Here is a 22420-nt window from a genome sequence, read left to right as displayed (position 1 = left end):
ATTTATTTGTCTAATGTTTTTAAGCTATTAAAAAGTGATAAACAAAATATTTGTAAATCTAGTGTGTTGAAAATATTCGATGAAAATGAACGTTTTTATTATAATTACAAATAAAAATTGAAAGTAATAGAAATTACATTAGGGTAAAATGATAAATGATAAATAAGCGAATATATAATTCATGTGTTAATACTATTATTCACTAATATATAATATTAATTTAATAATAATATTTTAACAGTTAAAAACTAGAATATTAAAAAAAAAAAAAGAAAAATTACAAAAATAAAAAAAAAGTAGAAATTACATTAGGATAAAATGACAAATACATAATACATGTGTCAATACTATTATTATTTATTTACTAGTATATATATATAATATTAACTTAATAATAAAATTTTACCTGTTAAATAAAAGGATATTAAATTCCAAAAATAATTAAAGAAATAAATCATAAAATAATAAAAAGATTGACATAAGCGATATTTGAAAAATCAAAAGAAAAGGGAAAAAAATGATTTAGAGATTTTCTGAGATTTTCTGAGATTTTCTGATAAAAAAAAATAAAATAAAATAAAATAAAAAATAGAATGAAAAAAGTGGATAAAATAAAAAGCAAAGTTGACTGATTTTGATAGAAGTCCGAGAGTGCTGGTTGGATCGTGAAAAGAATCGAGATTTCTTTTCTCTTAGAACGAATCGAATAAACGTGAGCTGCGAGTGTCCGGAAACTGGTTACGAGTGGTCTTCGAGGTTCGGTCTATGCGTCGACGTAAACGAGTGCACCCGTGGGATGCACAATTGCACGTACGAGGACGGCGAGAGCTGCATTAATCTGCCCGGTCATTTCGACTGCATCTGCCGTTACGGTTACGTGTACAGCTTGAACAAGGGCCGATGCGTTCTGAGCATACCGATCAAAAATGCATTAAGAGGAGTTCAAACGATCGAACCGAATGTCACGAAGATGAGTTTTCTCGATAGGATCGTTTACGTCATTGGTCCACCACCACCACTACAACCATCTGCCTCCTCTTCCTCCTCATCCTCCTGTAACTTTTCTATCCCCACTTTTGTGATTTCTAACCTACCATTTAATACCATCGTTTCTTTATCGTTTACTTTTACGATGCTTCATGAGTACTTTACTGTTCTTTCTTCTTTTTCTTCTTCTTCTTCTCCTTCTTCGTTTTTTATCGATTACGTTGAGATCTGAAAAAAAAAAAGTATGATCGTGTTATTATAACACTTAAATCTATGGATGCGCAAAACGTTAAAACGTTATTTCTTTGTACTGTTGTTTTTAGTATTGAATATGGATGATAATTTGTTTGACACTAATATCAAATAATAGATAATAATTATCTTATGCCTATGTTATTTTTCTTATCGATTACATAAAAATCTGAATAATGTGATCGTGATATTATTAACATCTAAATCTACCGATGTGTAATTATATTGTTCGAATGTTAGCAAAAAAAAAAAAGAAATATGTTATATTATTTAAAATATTTGTAATCATGGTACACGATACACGTATGTATATATAGTATAGTTTTTTTTTTTTTTTTTTTTATAAAATTTCTTTCTCAGTAACCTCGAGCGTTGTATCCTATTATTTTTCAACGTATATCGGAGGTAAAACGTTGAAAGGTAATCTCCATATAGAAAAAGTTGGATATCAAGATTTTTGCTATAATAACTAATAAATAAACTATCGAGAGAATATGAAACATCATGACTATGCATGCTACACGTGTTTCATATTTTTCTTTTTCAAATGAAAACTTCTTTAGACTGAAGCGTGATACTTGATACGGGGGTGATATTTTTCGAATAAAAAAATCTACCGTTAAATATAATAATAATTATTGATATTATACAAAATTTAATTATATTCTACATCTAATTAATATTAATTACAATATTTTGTATTAAATTATTGTACAAATAAATTTGCCTTTATTTTTTCCAATAAAAAAAATCTATCATTACATATAATAATTATAAATAAAGTTAATTATATTGTATAAATAATTAGTAATTCAATTTTATTATTAAATTAGAAATAAATTGTTTTTTATTTTTCTAATAAAAATATCTATCGTTACATATAATAATAATAATAATTATAAACAAAACTAATTATATTATACACATATATAACTAATATTAATTACGAAACTTTGTATTAAATTACAAATAAATTTGCCTTTATTTTTCCAATAAAAAAATCTATCATTACATATAATAATTCTAAGTAAAGTTAATTATATTGTATAAATAATTAGTAATTAAATTTTATTATTAAATTACAAAGAAATTTTTTTTTATTTTTCTAATAAAAATATCTATCGTTACATATAATAATAATAATAATTATAAACAAAACTAATTATATTATACACATATATAACTAATATTAATTACGAAACTTTGTATTAAATTACAAATAAATCTGCCTTTATTTTTCCAATAAAAAAATCTATCATTACACATAATAATTCTAAGTAAAGTTAATTATATTGTATAAATAATTAGTAATTAAATTTTATTATTAAATTACAAAGAAATTTTTTTTATTTTTCTAATAAAAATATCTATCGTTACATATAATAATAATATAATTAAAATTAATTAATTATAATATTATAAATCTAATTAATAATGAATTTTTATTAATAAATTGAAACGTTAGATTAGAAACTAATTGATTTTCTCTTAAGATTATGGTAAAACAACAAATCTCGTCAATAAATGCAACACGTTACTTGGATAATTAAAGTTTCCCAATCAACGTAAAGTTAATATAAAGTTGTTCGTATAAAGTTTAACGATCTACGTGCTTCGATAGATAATTACATATATTATATCGATAACGAATTGTCAATGATGTTATCTTTTTAAGTAAAATATAATTAGAAGTATATATACTACTTCTAGAGAGGTTGGTATCTCTTTTGGTGGTATTATTGCAACATATACGCTACTTAGGACTTTTCCAAACTGAAGAGTCTTACCGAGTATTAAATCGAGATGCTGCAGCAACAAGTAGCTCGTCAGTATTATACTATAGAAATATCGTTTCGTTGCACAATATTCGATGGTCGTTGATCCTTTCATTCGATACCATCCGTTATTTCTACCCCCCAAAAAAAATATATATATATCATTCCAATTAAAAAAAAAAAAGCACCACCAGTAGGAAACACCCCAAACTTCGTTTATTCATGCAAAATAATATTACATACTTCATTCCGTGCTCATACATTTTTCTTTATCGAAATATGTATATATATATATATGCAACATTGCAATTAAAAAAAAAAATAACTATAACGATTTATTCATATAAAATATGCAACGATATTACGAATATGGTTGGTTACATCATATTTCATTCGGTGCTCGTAACTTTATTAAGAAAATCGTGCAATATTGCAAATAAAAATAAAAATCAAGAAAAAGAAAAAGGAAATTAAAATAATAATTAAACAATTTTTATACATTTTTTTTTTATATATATATTTTAACAATATTATCGTTTATATGATTACATATTTTGATTTTATACTAGTATAATTGTTTTCTCGATAAATATATAATAATTTATATTTTATATATAATTTATAATATAATTTATTATTTATTATATTATAATTATTATACAATATTTATAATATTATTCTAAATTGTTTTAACAATATTATCGTGTATATGATTACATATTTTTATTTTATACTTGTGCAATTATTTTCTTTGTCTCGAGAAATATATAATATAACAATTTAGAGAACAAAAAATTAGAATTTAGTCTGCGTATATCCAAAGTACATAAATTTAAGAGAAGTTTGCAAACTAATGAACAAAAAAAAAGGGGGTGATTTATGTTACGTCAAAACGTAAATTGAAAACACAAGCTATTAGTTTACCTTCTCATCTTTCAAAAAAATATAACAGAATTTTTTTTACCGCATATATTTAAATTTGTAAATAAGCTAAATAAGTAAACACATATAAAACTCAAAGGGGTCCTAAAGTCCAAGAGTTGTGATTTGCCAACGGACAGTCTGAATTTAAGAGGTCCCCAAGGTCAGACATACTATTGAACTATTTTAATAACCTAAACTTTGTCAAGAGAAACCGGATACATAAACTAATAATAAAATTGAAAATCTTGTTATGGTACTTTAGACACCCTTATAAAGTTATCTGATGATACGGGGTTGAACTTATCAACGATTAGTTAATTAACGTATTCTAAAACTTGGAAACTTCTCATCTTAGCTACCCTTACACGGATATTAATAGCTATCTTCATGGTAACGCACACGTATAATTTTATTCACATATTCACACATATAACATGTGTGTATTATACATGGTGATTCACCGGCTCTTGCCAACTAGATAGCTCTGAAAGTATGATAGTATCAGAAAAGTGAATCAGCCTGTATATTTTATTAAATATTTCTAACTTCATCAAAAGGTTTGTAACTTCATAAAAAATTTAATAATAATCAAAATAAAAAATTAAGAAATAATTACATTTTTAATTATAAAATATTGTATTATTTTATTAACATTTATTACGTACCGCATTTGAGATCGTTGTAACTTTATGAAAAGATAAAAATAATAAAATTAAATAAAATAAAATCAAATGAAAAATTAAAATCAAACTATAACCTCGTGTATATATATATATGAAATAATTAATAATATTATTATAAATGTATTAATAATATTTCTTTGAAACTCGTTACTTCTTTAAATTACATTTTATTTTTTCCGTGCATAAAAATGACATCAAAATCTGATTTCAAATGTATAACATGGAAAAAGCATAATAATAATAGTAATAATAATAATAATAATAATAATAATAATAATAAAAGATAATTAACACATGTTCCGTACTACTCTTGTATGCATTACCAGTACATTTTAATAAAAATATACGCAAACAAGTAATTATTGAAAAAAAAAAAAAGGGACTTGTTATACCTGAAAATTAGAATATAAAAGCAAATAAAAAAAATTGTTTTCAATATAGCACAATAGAAAAAAAAAAAATTATCGATAAAATGATTCATAAACTAGTTGATCTGTTTATCTAACTACCTTCGTTTTATTTCTACATCATTTTTTGCAAAGGTATGCAACGTTTATATTAAGAAAAATAAAAGGAGGAAGAATAAAAAGAAATAGGCAAAAAAACTTTCTCGTTACGTTAAATGTACACAACAACACAAGAACGCATAAGTGTATCGCAGTAGTGAGTTTGAAAGTTTCATTCCTTGAACTTATGGTTAGTTAGTCGATTATTTCTCTCTCAGTCAAGAAACATGTCTCTTCGCGAGTGGTACACGAATCGTGAAATTCTCCTAACCGGAGTGACCAGTGAATTAGGTCAAAATCTTCTCGAGAAATTACTACGTACTTTTCCAAACGTTAATGTTCACGTTATTGTTAGAACCCGATATAATTCGACGAATGAGGAACGAATTAAAAAAATCTTCGCATCACCTGGGTACTTCAGAACAAATTTCTCTTTAATTTTACCTCCACAAATTTATTATAATTCTAATATTTAAACAACAACAAAATTACAAACAATATAAAAACAAATCTTATTTTATTTGAATTACGCGATACAAAATAAAGGAAAACAAAAATACAACATTATATAAAATTATTTTAAATATTTTGAAACAAGAGTGCATTTTAAAATTAAAATATAAAACTTTCTTTCGATAATTAAACAATAATTTAATACTATATCAATACCAAAATTGAAATAACTAATGATTAATTAAAAACACTATAAAAACAAATCTTATGTTCTTTAAATTACACAATACCAAAAAAAAAATACAACATTAAATAAAATTACTTTAAATATTTCTAAATCAAGTGCATTTTAAAACTAAAATATAAAACTTTCTTTCAATGACTAAACAATATTTTAATACTTTATCAATACACAAATTGAAATAACTAATTAATAATTAAAAACTCTATAAAAACAAATCTTATGTTCTTTAAATTACACAATACCAAAAAAAAACACACAAAAATACATTATATAAAATTATTTTAAATTTTTTAAAACAATAGTGCATCTTAAAACTAAAATACAAAACTTTCTTTCAATTTCTAAACAATAATTAAATTCTATATCAATACCAAAATTGAAATAACTAATAATTAATAATTAATAATTAAAAACATTTAAAAAACAAATCTTATGTTCTTTAAATTACACAATAGAAAAAAAAACACAAAAATACAACATTATATAAAATTACTTTAAATATTTTTAAAACAAAAACTATAATATATAATTTACAATATTAGATTACTTTTATCATTATATAGACAAATTTGTAAGTTATTAATATATCTAACTATATACATATATCTATATATATATATATATATATATATATATATAAATATACATAAATGCATATAAAGCAAAATGCTTAGCATATACTGACGTTACTGATAAGCATAATTCCGGTGGAAAGAAAATAAGTCATTTCAATATTGATCGTTTATTTGCACCTAGTAAACACATATACCACACACACACACATATACATATGTATATATAAATACACACAATTATATACATATACATACGCATGTACGTATGAACGAACGATGATAACGAAAACAAAGCACAAACGGGAACCGGTCATAACGTTGAAGTTTCTATTGTTTTCACTTCTTTCGCATCTTCATACGCGTTCGTTCATATAGAGGCTTCATTCTTTTTCTCACTCCCACACTTTAAAACCGCATATATTTTCTCTTTTTCTCTCTCTCTCTTTCTCTCTCTCTTTCTCTTTCTCTTTCTCTTTCTCTCACGCTTAGAATCGAACAACATTTCTCGAATATCGAATATGGAAATAAACGTGTAAATATTTGTCCGTACCTTGCAACGTTCTTTCCAATAACCCCCTCACCCAACCCCACCCATTTCTCCCACTCTCTCATAAAACCCCTCACTCTCTCGTTTCCTCATAAAACTCCCCTAACCCCTCTCCCTCATTTCCTACAATTCCCCAGTTTCCAACCTCTCGCCGCCGCCCCCCCCCCCACCCTTTGACTGAAAAAAACGCGAGAAAATTAATTTAAAAAAAATTAAAAAAAAATTTAAAAAAATAAAAATTAAAAAAAAAGGAAGAAAAGAAGAAGGATTTAATTTTCGCGCTCGTTTATTTTACACGCAAGGGAGAAGAAGAAAAAAAGGGTTGGGCATCATTTTTCATAATTTTTTGACGGGAAAATCGATCACCGATGTTCCACAAAACGAGCAAACGTTCTTTATCTATCCATCTATCTATCTATCTATCTATCTATTGCAATGAAAAAAAAAAAAATGAAAAGAAAAGAAATTTTTTTTCTTCTGGAAACGTTTGACCGATTTTTTTGTTTTGTTTTTTCTTTTTCTGTTTCTTCCTTCTTGTATAAATTTTCTTTTTTCTATTTATTTCTTTTTTTTTATACACTGTTAACAGTCTCGCACGTCATTGAGAAAGTACTGGGATAAAAAAAAAAAAAAATTAAAAAAACTAAAAGAGAAAGAGAGAAAGAGAGAGAGAGAGAGAGAAAAACGTTCTAGGTGAGAAGCTAATCGTTCGATAGAATGAAAAAAAAAAAAAATAAAAAGAAAAAGGAAGGAAGAAAAAATAAAAGGAATTTCATTGAAACCATTTAAAAATGATTGACCTGATAAAAAGTGTCACTTTGAAGTTGCATATTATGCAAATGCAATACTGCACGATGTTAAATACTCCTTTTTTTTTTTATTCCTTTCTTTTTTTAACATTTTTCATTTTATCCTTTGTGTGTTATAAAATTCATCACTTTTTCTTGTTCTTTTGTTTTTCCTATTATTCGCGTAAAAATATTGGAAAATAAATGTTTTTTAAATTTGCACAAATTTAAACGTTACATATGTAATTTCTATCAAGTAACGTGAATTAATTACAAGTAACATTTTTCTCATAAAATTAATTGATCGTTTGATTTTAACAAAATTAAAATCAAAATTCAAATTATCAAATATTTCATTTAATAAAATATTACATATATATATATATATATATATATATATATATATATATATATATATAATAAAAAATTTAATGTAACATTAAAATTATTGAATTTCGAGTTTAAAATAAAAATCGAATTTGTTTTATTATTTTTTTTTCTTTTGCAAGCAATATAAATAAAACATAATTAACAATATATATGGTATAAAAAAAATATAACGTTTATAATATATAATATATAATATATAACACACATAATAAATATATAAATACATATAACATATAAATATATAAATTCCATAATATAACAATTATACTTTTGAAATTATATATAATTAAAAACTACGAACAACTAACAATGTTCTTTTACAAGCTTATCTACCAACCATTATCTCATTCAAACCCATTACCTAAACCATTTTCTAAAGAAAAAGTCATTTCTCATATACACCAGAATAATGTATTCCTTGTTTCTTCGATAGCATCATAATAATAATTAGCATTCATCAAATGACGTCAATGATAAATCATCGCAATTTTTTAACATATAAAAAAAAAGTACAAAAAAAAAAAAAAGAAAAAACATAAAGTTAACATTCTGACAAATGTGTTTTGGTAGAATTAATGAACGGGAATGTAGGAGGGAATATATTCGATACCACTTTGAATCGAAACAGGCAGGAAGATCTTATACATATACATACATAGGATAAATTAGATTGTTATATTACATATATACATACATATATGTGTGCACATATATGTAATATGTGATCGTTCATCGTAACGAGCCAGGTGGAATCGCGAAATACGTGAAGCGAGACTTCACTGCTCTACTAAACACAACCGGAAACATTCTATCTCTCTTACTCTCTCATTCTCTCATAATTTCTCTCTCACACTGTCTCGCAATTTCTCTTTCTCTCTCTCTCTCTCTCTCTCTCTCTTGTACTTTCTGTCTCTCTCTCACTCTCTATTATACTTCCTGTCTTTCTCTCTCTCACTCTCTTTTATACTTCCTGTCTTTCTCTCTCTCTCTCTCTCTCTCTCTCTCTCTCTCTCTCTCTCTCTCTCTCTTACACTTTCTCTCCTTTTCTCTGTTGCACTTTCTGTCTCTCTCTCACTCTCTTTTATACTTCCTATCTTTCTCTCTCTCTCTATCTCTCTCTTACACTTTCTCTCTCTTTTCTCTGTTGCACTTTCTGTTTCTCTCTCACTCTCTTTTATACTTCCTGTCTTTCTCTCTCTCTTATACTTTCTCTCTCTTTCTCTGTTGCACTTTCTTTCTCTCTCTTACACTTTCTCTTTCTCTATCTATCTTGCAATTTCTCTCTCTCTCTCTCTCTCTCTTTTTCTCTCTCTTGCACTTGGCCACTAATCTGAGATTTATTTTCATTAACACGTTCACGTTTTTTAACATTTTAAGATAATTATTAACCACTTTCTTTCTCTCTCTCACGAATATTTTCATCGTCTTCCTAAACAATTTTCTTCGTGATTTTTTTATTTAATTATATATCAGATTTTATTTATAATATACATATATATATATATATATATATATATATATATTTTATTTCCTTCTATTGTTGTTGTATTTATTTGTTTATTTTTTTTTTTTTTTGTATTTTTAATCAAATTGTTGCCACGTGTTTATTAATTAACGCGTTATTATTTATATCAGAAATATTGTACTCGTCGTGTATCGAATATATTGTACAAACAATTTACGTTTATTTGTTAAATAATATAAATTGTATGGATCGTTTATCATCATTGATTGTTTGTCTTTTCTTTTTTCTTTCTTCTTTTTTTTTTGTTTTCTCTCTCGCGTGTTATATTATTTTATCATTCATAATAATTATATGAAAATATTATTATTATATATTTAGTTAGGTGACAATAGAGAAGGAAATTTTTATAATCAAATGCAAACTATATATATATATATATATATATATATATATATATATATATATATATATATATTTTACTGTATATACAGATATACACTTTTATTCCCATGTCAACCCTCGCGGGTTTTTAACATATAATAGCCTCCTTGCTACATACTACTTTATTTTTCCTATTCTTTTTCTCCTCGCTATCCTCTCAAAGACCTTGCCACCTCACACATCTCCTCTACTAAAACACTTTTTCCCTTTTTTCCAAAGCCTTCTTCTCTCTTTCTTCCTCTCCTTCTTTCTTCCTCTCCTTCTTTCTTCCTCTCCTTCTTTCTTCCTCTCCTTCTTTCTTCCTCTCCTTCTTTCTTCCCTCTTTTTCTCTCCTTCTTTTCCTCTCCTTCTTTCCTCCCTCCTTCTTTCCTCCCTCTTTTTCTCTCCTTCTTTTCCTCCCTCCCTTCCTCACCTTCTTCCTCTCCTTCTTTCTTCCTCTCCTTCTTTCTTCCTCTCCTTCTTTCTTCCCTCTTTTTCTCTCCTTCTTTTCCTCTCCTTCTTTTCCTCTCCTTCTTTCTTCCCTCTTTTTCTCTCCTTCTTTTCCTCTCCTTCTTTCCTCCCTCCTTCTTTCCTCCCTCTTTTTCTCTCCTTCTTTTCCTCCCTCCCTTCCTCACCTTCTTCCTCTCCTTCTTTCTTCCTCTCCTTCTTTTTTCCTCCTTCTTCTTCCCCTCCTTCTTCCTCTCCTTCTTTTCCCTCCTTCTTTTCCTCCCTCTTTTCCTCCTTTCCATTCCAGCGTTAACAGCACACGGTGTTCCCAAGCGGTCACCCATCCAAGTACTACCCGTGCCCAGTGATGCTTAACTTAAGTGATCGGACGAGAACTTGTGTTTCCATCACGGCAAGGCCGTTAACAATTTTACTGTATATATATATATATATATATATATATATATATATATCAGTAAAATATATATATATATATATATATATATATATATATATTTATTTATTTTTTTCTAATATTTATAATATATATACAATATATTTACTATATATAAATTACGTGTCACGTTGTTTGTCTGCAATGAACTCCTAAACTATTGAACCGATTTTAATAAATTTTTGCACACTGTGTGCAATTTCATCCAACTTGAAAGATAGGATAGTTTATATCTCAATTTATAGTCGCAATATTATTTTATTAATCGCGAATTATTTGTTTATTAACAAAGAGTCATGATTATAAGGTAATTCGTTGACTTAAAGACGTGTGTATCGGACTGATTGTGAGCCATATTACTATATATACTATTTATTTATAATATATATTATGTATAAAATATATTTACTATATATAAATTATATAAATTTATATAATTAGATTTATTTAATGATTTTTATATTAAAATAAATGAATTGGGATTATTTTATAATTAGATACGCTAGACTACGACTAGAGATACCAGATGCCATTAAAAGGGTTACAGTTTATGAAGGAAATTTGATTTACGATAGTCTTGGATTAAATGACAAAGATCGAGATAACATGAAGAAAAAAATAAACGTTGTTTTACACGCTGCCGGACCACACGATGCGGTATTTCAATTTGCCGAAGAATTGCCAAAATTGGAAACATTGGCAGCCATAACAACGATTTTCAAACACAGAGGACACATAAACGAATATCTTCAAAATGAAAATACATCAAACGTACCATTGACATTGATACGAGTACCACTTCTCGCACCACCCATTCATGAACCAATACCAGGATACGTGGAAATATTTAAAGGAATAACCGCACTTATGGTTGGTGCTGGATACGTTAAGGGTAACCCTGAAAATTCAGCTGAAATGATTCCCATTGATATTGTTACCAACACATTGATTGCAGCTGCTTGGGAAAGGGCTCAACGGTAATTGTTTTTTTAATTTTAATTTATTTTATTCAATAATTATTATTTTAAACTTTTGTTTTTTCTTATATCTGAATATTTTTTTCGAGGTTTTTAAATAATTTGGAAAAGTGTAACTCGTGTTACTTTAATTTTTACTACAACATATAATAATTTATTCCTAATTCTTTTTTTGTATTTTTTTTTTTTTTTATTATAGTATTTTATAATTATTTTGCTTTTCTGTTATTGTATAATTTTGTTTTCATCCTCTAGAAAAATGAACGTTCAATTATAATTAATTAAATAAATTTAAAGTTAAATATTTATTGAAATTTGTGAGCGGTGTAAGGGCTCGTATAATAATATCCATTTTTAACTTGTTTTGTTTGTTTTTCAATCCTCTACAAAAAAAAAAATATATTTTACATTAGTACGTAACACTCTGGTAAAATTATAAAATGTATGTATGTGTATATCTTTTAAAATTATATTATAAAATTACGCAACACAGCGTGTATACACGTATGCTCGCTACTATTTTCGTGTTAATTAATTAAAATATTCGTGGCTAATATTATATAAATCGTCAGGATTTATTTGAAATGAAATAAAAAAAAAAAGACAAAAAAAATGTATAATACGAGATAAAAACCAACGATACACATTAAATGATAATGTCATTTGATTTCATTTCATTTCATTATATTAAAACAATTACAAATTTGTATGAAAAGAAGAAATTAATTAAAGAAACAGAAAAAGAAAGAAATAGAAAAGAAAAATGAAATTCTATTAAATAAAAGAAACAAAAAAAACAAAAACGAAGAAGAAGAAATTAATATTCAATCAGTTAATAAATAATATGAAAGTTCAATCTTCTGTATAAGTATCCAATAATAAACATTAATACCATAAAATGATGAGTTTCCTTCTAGTTTATCAGAAAGTGAAGGTACCGTACGAATATAACGGTGTAATTTAAACCATCATTTTCCAGATATTAATTAAATTCTCTCACCGAGGTAACCACCACCACAACACGATCGCATTAATCGTTTTATACACATATACACGTACAAATAATAATATACATATTATATATGTAGAAAATTTTGGTTTGGATTAGAAGTGCATATACATATACATATACATATACATATACATATACATATACATATACATCTATACATAAATAATACACAAAATACGTACACACATATATAAGTAACACACGTAACATTTGTACAGAGATACAACTTTATAGGAATGGCAAAGAGGGTGAGGGGTGGTAGAGATGGGGGATGGAGGTAGTAGCATTTTTCAACGTAATTTATCGAAAATCGAACATATATGGAATTTTCCGTTGAAACGACACAGAACTTACCCTTTAAGCTTTTATTTAAGTCGTCGTAGAAACGAAACGAAACGAGAATGAGGACGTGAACGTGAACGTGAACGTGAACGTGAACGTGGATGAGGATGAGGACGAGGACGAGGACTAGGACTAGGGCAGCAGCAATCGAAGAGAAACGAAGGGCTGAGCCAACCCTAGAGTTTTACTGGCTTTCACGACTAAAAACCTTACGTTTGCTAGCAATTTCAACCTGTAGGTCTTTCACATTCCTTCCTTCCTTCCTTCTCTCTCATTTCTCTCTCTCTCTCTCTCTCTCTCTTTCTCTCTCTTTCTCTGTCTATTTTATCTTTCTATCTTTCTCTGAAGTATTTCCGAACGACTGAACCCCCTCGCATAAGCTGATTGCATTCGACCTCTAAAAGAGATATCTCCGGTGCACTATACTTAGGTATTTTCCTTTTAAAAGTCGAATGCGACTAACGTTGGCTACATGAACGAAACGGAAGGATAGGGAATAGAAGGGAAGGGAAGGGAAGGGAAGGGTAGGAAAGGGAAAGGGAAAGGTTGGAAAGGGAAGCTAATCGTACGAACGGAAAATTCCCGAGTCACCGATATCATACCTCACCAAAAAAGAAAAAAGTAAAAAAAAAAAAGAAAAAATACAACTTTGCAACATTCCCGTGAAAAGCCATTTAACGCGTCAGCTTGTCGGAATCTTTTTTATTTTTTTTTTTCAAAAAAAAATGTTTAGATACAAAAAAAGGGATATAAAAAAAATATATAGGACAATAAAACGAAGTAGTAACGGAGATTAAAAAAAAAAACAAAAAATTCCTGACTGTAGAGAATATTTGTTAGTTTTTTCTCTAATCCCCCACCCAACCCCATCCCACCATCATCACTTAGGATTGATTTTAATTAACGAGCTTTTATTCGAAGATGAACAATGAAATTTTGTATGGAAAAAAAAAAATTCGTAATAATATACTTAATTACGAAGTTTTACAATATTTACCTACGATCGTATTAACAATAGAAATAATAATAATAATAATAATAATAATTAATTCGAATTACTAAAATATGCAATCCATTCACACGTAGAAAAAGCACGGTAATTATTGAATACGAGAACAATAGTTAGGAAATTCCTACGAATCATAATCATACATACTGCTGATATGAATTTGGCATAGTTTATATCAATCCAAATCCTATTTGGAAAATATACAGGGTGATTCATCAGTTCTTGCCACCTAAATAACTCCGAATGTACGATATTACCTGCTAAAGAATATTTCTATTAAAATATTGATACATTATACAAAATGCAGTATAGCACAACAAAGCACATAAGTTTGTTTATTTATTATATTTACAATAATTCATAATTACATGTATTAATTGATTTTGTTAAAGCAAAATTAAATGGTCTAAATGAGACAATTCAGGTAAAAAGGGCTTAACATGAAACGTGTTAATGATAAATATGCAATGTTAACAATTGAATAGATAGAATGAAATTGTTCTTTGATTAGTTATAATAAAAATAATGATTAAAATGTTGATTTGTTTTACAATATAGTTCAAAAGATGTCGGTGCAATTGTGTACAATACCGCAACGATTGGTTGTACATGGGGTGACCTAATTACGAAAGGTCAACAGGCTGCTAAAAAGTTTCCCTACCCGACATTTGGAATTCGTGGAATAACAGGTATCGGTTGGTTACATTGGATAATGGTACTTTTTCTTGAATGGTTACCATCGGTACTGTGCGACACTATTGTTGGACTGTTTGGTGGAAAACAAAGGTATGGAAGAACTATAATAATACATAACGAAATCGACTCTATTAAATGTTTTTAACTATAGTTCGGTAGCCGGCACCTGGACTCTTTTGAAGTTCACTCGTGGAGAAAGCTTTTGATATGCACTTGTTCCCCCTAAACGTTTGATGTACACCCACTGAAATACATATACATATACATATACATGTACATATATATTATGTATTACATATGAACATGTATTTGTATGTGTACATGTATAGGTGTGTAAGATAAAAAGAGGTGGACAAGAAAAAAGACAAAATGCAAATACTGTTCTTCAATTTCTTCTTTTTTATTTTATTTTGGGATACATCAAATGATACATTTATTTCCATCGATTTCAATTAATTAAATTATTTCTCTGTGTGTGTATGTGTATGTAAGATAAAAAGCAAAAGTTGAAATATTGTTTCTCAATTTGTTGTTGTTTTTTTTTTTAATTTTATTTTGAGATACATCAAATGACACATTTATTTTAATCGATTTCAATTAATTATTAAATAATGTTTCATGTCAAATTAATGTAATTTGATTTGACATATTATATTTCATTCGATAGTAAATTCATTATTATTTTATTATTTATATACATATATATATATACATACATTTATAATTCGATACAAATTTTCACTGCTAACCAAATATTTGTACTATGATATTATAATTACGGTTGAAAGGTATTTCGCTAGGTTTGAATATTTAACAAATTATTAATTGAACGGTCATAATAATGCTAACGTAAACAATTTGTAATATCGTTTAAAATTTGTATGTAAAATTTGAAATTCGTTAAAAACAAAAAACAAAAATTAAATAAAAGAGGTGACACTTTTAATACGCGTTTGATGTATTAGAAAAAAGAAAAAAACCGAAATAAATGAAAAAAGAAAAAGAAAAAGAAAAAAAAAGAACAAAAATGTGAATCGTGAATCCTCGTACCTTTTTTTTTTTAAATATCAGCATGCATACAATATGCCATATTTGAATAGATTTAATTAATGATAGGAAGAAAATATGACTATCGAAGAAAAGGAACACACCTTGTATATTTGCATACAAACTTATTGCATTATATTTATGCATTATTTATATATATATATATATATATATATATATATATATATATATATATATATATATATATATATATATATGTAATGTATGCGTATCGATTACGTTAGACTGAATATTCTCCGACATATTTGAAAGGTCAAAGTTGAAAATTTCGTTATTTTCATGATTTCACGATTAACAACGCGGGGGTGAGGGGTGAGCATAGTGGTAGGAACAATCTTCGGTATGAACGATCCAATATCCTTGACATTATTTTCCAGGGTGGTTGAATTTTCCAACAATTTCGAGTATATGTTTAAAATGATGAAGATGCATTTTTGATTCATTCAGAACAAAAAGAAAATGAAGATTCAACATTCAAATTCTCGTTCTTTCTCATTTTTTATCTAATACTACAATGTTTACATCTAATTAAGCTTCTATAATATTGTTTCTAAGTTTGAAAATTATTTACTTCGAGTAATTAGTGTACAATTAGTTTATTGTTTTTTTTTTAACTAGCACAAATTTTCTTTTATTCTTTTTTTTTTTTTTAATTATTGTATAATTATAATTAATATAATTATTTAAATAAATTTATTTAAATAAATTTACAAATATATTTATATATTACATATTTAAATTTCTAATAATTAAATGTTTATTAATTAATTGCTACAAAAGACAAAAATTATAATATATAAATTATATTAAATACGATAATAAGTTTAAAAGTATTTTAAACTTATTTTATTCTTTTAAATAAATTTCTAAGATATATTTGGAAAAAATAAAAATTTATTTCTATGTAAAGCTTTTTGCACATTGTTTTCAACACGTTCACATAATTTATATAAAATCATTAAAATATATTAATTACTTTATAAAATTAAATACACACATACACATCAAATTATAAAAGTGTGTAACCTTTGACAGATATTTCATTACAATTATTGCAAATTATTTCATTTAAATCAATACCATATTTTTTTTATAAAAATTACAAAAAACTGAATTAAATAAATGTTAAATTATAATAAATATTAATTTTGTAAAAGTCATTGAAAAAAAAACAAAAATAACTAAATAAATTAAATAAAAAAAAAACACATACACATCAAATTATAAAGGTGTGTTGTAACCTTTGACAGATATTTCATTAAATTATTGCAAATTATTTCATTTAAATTCAATGCCATATTTTTTCTTTATAAAAATTAAAAAACTTAATTAAATAAACGTTAAATTATAATAAATAATTATTTTATATAAGTAACCGAGAGAAGAAAGATAAAAAGTAGTCGAATAAATCAAAATGAAAAACACTCATGCACACACACACACACACACACAATAAATAAAAAAAAAGTAACAATATAATAATCAAAGTTATTTCACAAGTAGAATTAATAATAATTAAACTAACGCATACAGATAGAAGAATATTTTTCAAAAACTTAAAACAAACAATGGTGGTAAACAAAGAAAAAGAGAAATATCGAAGCGGTGGAAGGGAACAACTCGTTTCTCGATGGAAAAGAACTACCCTTATTTCACTCTCACCCCTTTTTTCCCTTTCTACCAACCCTCACACCCTTTCTTCTTTCTCTCACTTTATCTTTTCGATCGTTCATAAAGCTACTGATGTATCTGTGTTCTATGTATACACACATATATATATATATGTATACAAGTAACCACCAACGCAAGGAGAAAAGTTTTTCGAAAAAATCTTTTTTGAGAGTAGATAGACAGAAAAGAAAAAAAAATGAAAAAAAGAAAAAAAAGGTTTGAATTTTCATCCGTCCACATCAACACACACGTGCACCTGCACGTGCACACGAACAAACAAACAAACAAACAAACAGAATCTATCCGTACAAAAACAAATATTCTCTTATCACGAAAACTCGTATTTTCGATCTTCCACTTCTATCGAAAAATAGAAAATAGAAGAAGAAGAAGAAGAAGAAGAAGAATAAGGGTGAAAGGATTTCGGATAAGAAATGACGTTCTCAATGAGACAACCCTTCTTTCTCTTGTTCCAACACTCAGCCACCCTCCTTACCACCCTCCGTTTTCTCTCTTGATAGACAAAGGGAAAACATTCGCAAAATAGAATCCTTAAAAATAGGAAGGAACAAAAAAAAACAAAAAAAAAAAAAAAGAAAAGTAATAGAAAAAAATGTTCCCTTTAAAGAATGAAGAAAGAAAAGGAAGAAACCTTCCAAATTCAGAAAATTTCTTTGTTTCCCCTACCCCCCCCCCCGCCCTTAAAGTTCACGATTTTAATATGAAAAGAAAAAATACAATTGGAACGTTGAAATGGAAGAACAAAAAAAGAATAAGAAAAAGAAAGTAAAGATAAGAAAAGTATAATGGATAAAATACAATTAGAAAAAATGTAAATTATAATAAAATTAAATATATATACACACACACACACACACACACACATATCAAATTATAAAAGTGTAAATTTTGACAGATATTTCGTTAAAATTATTGCAAATTATTTGATTGAAATCCACAAGTGTAATATTTATTTTTTTTTTTCTATAAAAATTACAAAAACTAAATTAAATAAACGTTAAATTATAATAAATATTAATTATTTATAAAATAATTTTTTGATTTTATATAAATTATTTGAACGGGTTTAAAAAATTGGGAAAAAAGCTTTACATAGAAATCAATTTTTAATCTTTCGAAATAAAATATAGAAAAACTTTGTATCTTAGGAAAGTTGGACAGGTAAAAAAAAAGAAAAAAAAAATCCATGAATATTTATTTTTGATCCTTTTGAACATTTAGTTTTTTTATTAAAACTTTTTCAGCAACTATTATTATTATTATTATTAATTAACACTATGAACTCGAAAGTTCATTACCACAAATACCAAAATCCCAGCAGTGTTCTCGTCCCCGAGCTTGACTCCACCATTCGTGGTCCTCGTAGCCAATTTCTTTAAAATCCCAAAATAATATTGTCCTCCCATCACAAAGGACTACCGGTAGGATGATTGTCCTGTATATCCTGATTTTCCAGCACCTAGACAGCAACTCATAAGCTGAGTAAATTTATTGACATTGCCGAAATTGATGTTTTTTTTTTACTCAAGTTCTTCGTTAATTTCGTTCGTTTTGATTTATGATTCATAAGTAATAGTAAAAAATATTGAAAGAAAATTTATGGGAACTGATAGGGAAGTGTTTTAAGCATTTAAACAAAAGTATAATATTATTGGTGATGTAATAATAAACGAAATTGAGCTACTAACCGCTATGATAATGGATGTGTAACCGAGAAAGTGCAATGCCGAGAGGGAACCCCAAGAGCCAATGGATGGATGCGGCAAAACGGCTTTCTAACTTTCACGAATACTCTCCCTTCCCTTCCCTTCCCCTCCCCAACTCTCCTCTTTCTCGTCCTCCTCCTGTTTTATACGGGAATCGATCGATAATAGCCAAGTACTATGATAGAAAGAGGATACATAGGATAGATAAATAGACTTGTTTTATCGTACGAATATCTCGAGAAGTTTCTAAAGGAAAAATTTGACAAATACCAACAACTATTATAATTATAATTATAATTATAATTATAATTTTATAATTGATATCTAATGACGAGGATGATAATAATAATAGGAATATAATTATTCGATGACTATTGGAGAACACACTGTTTGCTAATTTAGGGTATATTGTGTCATGGAGTCATTTGAATATTTGAGAAAGCAATTAGCTAATTATTGTTATTTGTTATTTGTTATTTTTTAATCAAAAATTAATATTTTATATACAATTTTTGTGTAGATATTATTTATATACATATATTTAAATTTATTTTTGTTACATAATATAAATATTTATATTTATTATATATATATAAATAATATCTACACAAAATTTATTATAAAATATTAATTTTATTTATAATATATATATATATAGATATTGTTTTATATATTTTATTTTATTTTATTTTAATTTTTTTTTTACATATACTATATAAGGTATAGAATTAAAAATACTGTTTATAGTTTCTTCTAATATTATTTTAGATAATTAGATAAAGTGAAGAAAATATTTTATTATTTATTTTTAAATATGAAGATATATTTTAAATATAATATTTCATTTATAAAATTTTACACACACACACACACAAATTACTAGGACACACCGTTCATTTGACCTCACGTAGTAGGTTTAGTGTTAATTAATGTTTACAAAAGCAATTAACTAATTACCAATACTCGTGTTTCTAATTAAAAATTAGTATTTAAATTTAATATCTATAAATACAAAAAATATACAATTATATAAGATAATTAATTGTTCATTAAAATATGATTTATAAAAAAAATAACAGTAATTAAAGGAAAAAAAATCTAATTCGTAATTAATTTTATTGATTAACTGACGTTAGACTTTATTTTTAAAATTAAATCAAAATTTGATTTTATCATTTATAATTAAAGTATAGCATATGTTTACAAAAAAAAAAAAAAAAGAAAAGAGAGAAGAAAAAACAAGGAAATTGATGAAAGTCAAACCTAGAAACTTGAAACAGCAAAGAAATGAATGATCCGAGTTTGATTGTAGATTTTTTTAACTACAATCAACTATGAAACAACTGTGAAAAGAGAAAACGTTTGAAAGTACGGAAATGAGAATCATAATTGATTGAGAATAAAATAAAAAGTTATCAAATGTATGATTGAGAAAAAAAAAGAAAAAAAAAAGAAAAAAAAAATGAAAAATACAAGAAAATTTGTATATTGTGTTTTTTCTTTTTCTGTTTCTTCTTAGAATGGTAAAAGAACACGAGAAAGTACGGAAAGCGTTGAAATCGGTGGAATCGATTGCATGGAGGTCGTGGAATGTTGAGAGAAATCGTATCCATACGTTACAACAACATCTCAAACCGGAAGATCAATTGACGTTTCCACTTGTCGCTGATGACGATATCGAAAATTATATTTTATGCGTGGCAGCTTCCGTTAAAAAAAATTGCGTTGAGAAAAATATCTTATCAACCTTTAGAAATATTCGAATATTGTTTATGATTTTTTTTGGTCTACTTACTATTTATGCAAGTTTTTATATAAAATGTGTACTTTTCAATTAAATATCCCATTTCTCTTATTTTCTTTATTGTTTTTATATTTTGTAATATTTAATGATTATTTTCCTTATATGATTTAATGCAATTTGTTTGTTTGTTTGTTTGTTTTTTTTTTTTTTTTAATTTTAATTCGACACATAATATTTGATATGTATTAAAAAAGAAAAGACATTTTTTGTTAAGTTAACATGTGTGTATATATTTGTTAAGAAATAATAATAATAATATTTAAAAATATTATTATATATAAAATTATATTATAATATATATAAAATTACAATTATTATTAATATATATATATATATTATATTATATTATAAAATTAAAATTGTTATTAATATATATTATATATTAAAATTTAAAATATTGTAATATTTAATAATATTATAATATATATACAAAATTATATATATTAAGAAATAATAATTATAATTTTATAAGTATACTTTAATAAATAATAATTATGTAATCTTATAAGTATACTTTAATAAATATTAATAATTATATAATCTTATAAATATACTTTAACAAATAATAATAATTATAATCTCATAAGTATACATAATAATAATAATACTTAAAGCTATAAATTGTTATAAGATTAAAATTAATATCATTATATTTTCTAAAATAAAATATTTCAAACCAATTTCTAACCAATAGCTTATAATACCAACGTGCCAAAATACACTGTATAGTATAATTTAATACTATACTACCATACAATAATCTTATATCACCGAGAGGAAACATCTTGTCTCTCATGCATTTTAAATAAAATATTTATTCAGGTTATACGAAAGAGTGAAACAGAAAAAGAAAGAGTGAGATAGAGAGACGTTAACGATCTCTAATAATTTATACATTTGTTCTTTTCGCGTGGAGAACAAGGAAGAATTAAAAAAAAAAAAAAAAAAGAAAAGAAAAAAAAATATATATCTCGAAGAGAGACTCCAGTCTGCCATTTATTTTCATCCGTCGCCACAGTTTCATTTCCTTTTACCGAATCCAACAACAACTTGGCTTCTCGTTGTTGCAAATTTTTCTACCCTCTTTTTATATACACAAACATATATATATATTTATATACAGGGTGATTCACCAGTTCTTGCCACCTAAATAGCTCCCAAAGTATGATAGTAGCAAAAAAATGGATAATGAAAAAGTTACATG

The 22420-nt window shown here is 26.0% G+C and overlaps 2 protein-coding genes and 1 non-coding gene across 4 annotated transcripts in view; 2 read left to right on the top strand and 1 right to left on the bottom strand.

Moving 5' to 3' along the window:
• Nucleotides 1-1219, top strand: part of LOC107074244 (uncharacterized) — a 97376-nt gene extending 96157 nt beyond the window's left edge. Inside the window, exon 5 of the mRNA XM_089170842.1 lies at nt 642-1219. Within this exon, the coding sequence (XP_089026968.1) occupies nt 642-1219 (578 nt within the window). The remainder of the gene's footprint in view (nt 1-641) is intronic.
• A 3963-nt stretch (nt 1220-5182) lies between these two features.
• On the top strand, nt 5183-21361 carry LOC107074504 (fatty acyl-CoA reductase 1). Of its 2 annotated transcripts, none has more exons than XM_089170620.1 (4): nt 5183-5539; nt 11408-11887; nt 14809-15036; nt 15098-15363. In XM_089170620.1, the coding sequence occupies exons 1-4, from the start codon at nt 5355-5357 to the stop codon at nt 15150-15152; spliced, it is 948 nt and encodes a 315-aa protein (XP_089026746.1). In that variant the 5' UTR covers nt 5183-5354; the 3' UTR covers nt 15153-15363. The 2 variants fall into 2 exon arrangements, with proteins under 2 accessions (XP_089026746.1, XP_015191492.2); XM_015336006.2 differs by lacking the exon at nt 15098-15363 and adding an exon at nt 20932-21361 and having other exon boundaries at nt 5193-5539.
• LOC149033074 (5S ribosomal RNA) lies at nt 10764-10882 on the bottom strand. The gene has a single exon (XR_016176077.1). It is a non-coding gene; the product is annotated as a 5S ribosomal RNA (ribosomal RNA).
• Nucleotides 21362-22420: the final 1059 nt, after the last annotated feature.

This window comes from Polistes dominula, unplaced genomic scaffold (assembly GCF_049000335.1).
Source record: "Polistes dominula isolate Pdom_NZ unplaced genomic scaffold, Pdom_raw_medaka contig_79, whole genome shotgun sequence".
In the NCBI taxonomy this organism is placed as follows: Eukaryota; Metazoa; Arthropoda; class Insecta; order Hymenoptera; family Vespidae; genus Polistes; species Polistes dominula.
Note: the sequence above shows the minus strand (reverse complement) of the source record. Positions and strands in the feature narration are given on the sequence as shown.

What these genes read in the sequence shown, in the direction of transcription:
- LOC107074504 (XM_015336006.2), top strand. Translation starts at nt 5,355, where the DNA reads ATGTCTCTTCGCGAGTGGTACACGAATCGTGAAATTCTCCTAACCGGA. An exon ending in GCTTGGGAAAGGGCTCAACG is followed by an intron (nt 11,888 to 14,808) that starts GTAATTGTTTTT and finishes TTTACAATATAG; the next exon opens with TTCAAAAGATGTCGGTGCAA. An exon ending in CTGTTTGGTGGAAAACAAAG is followed by an intron (nt 15,037 to 20,931) that starts GTATGGAAGAAC and finishes GTTTCTTCTTAG; the next exon opens with AATGGTAAAAGAACACGAGA.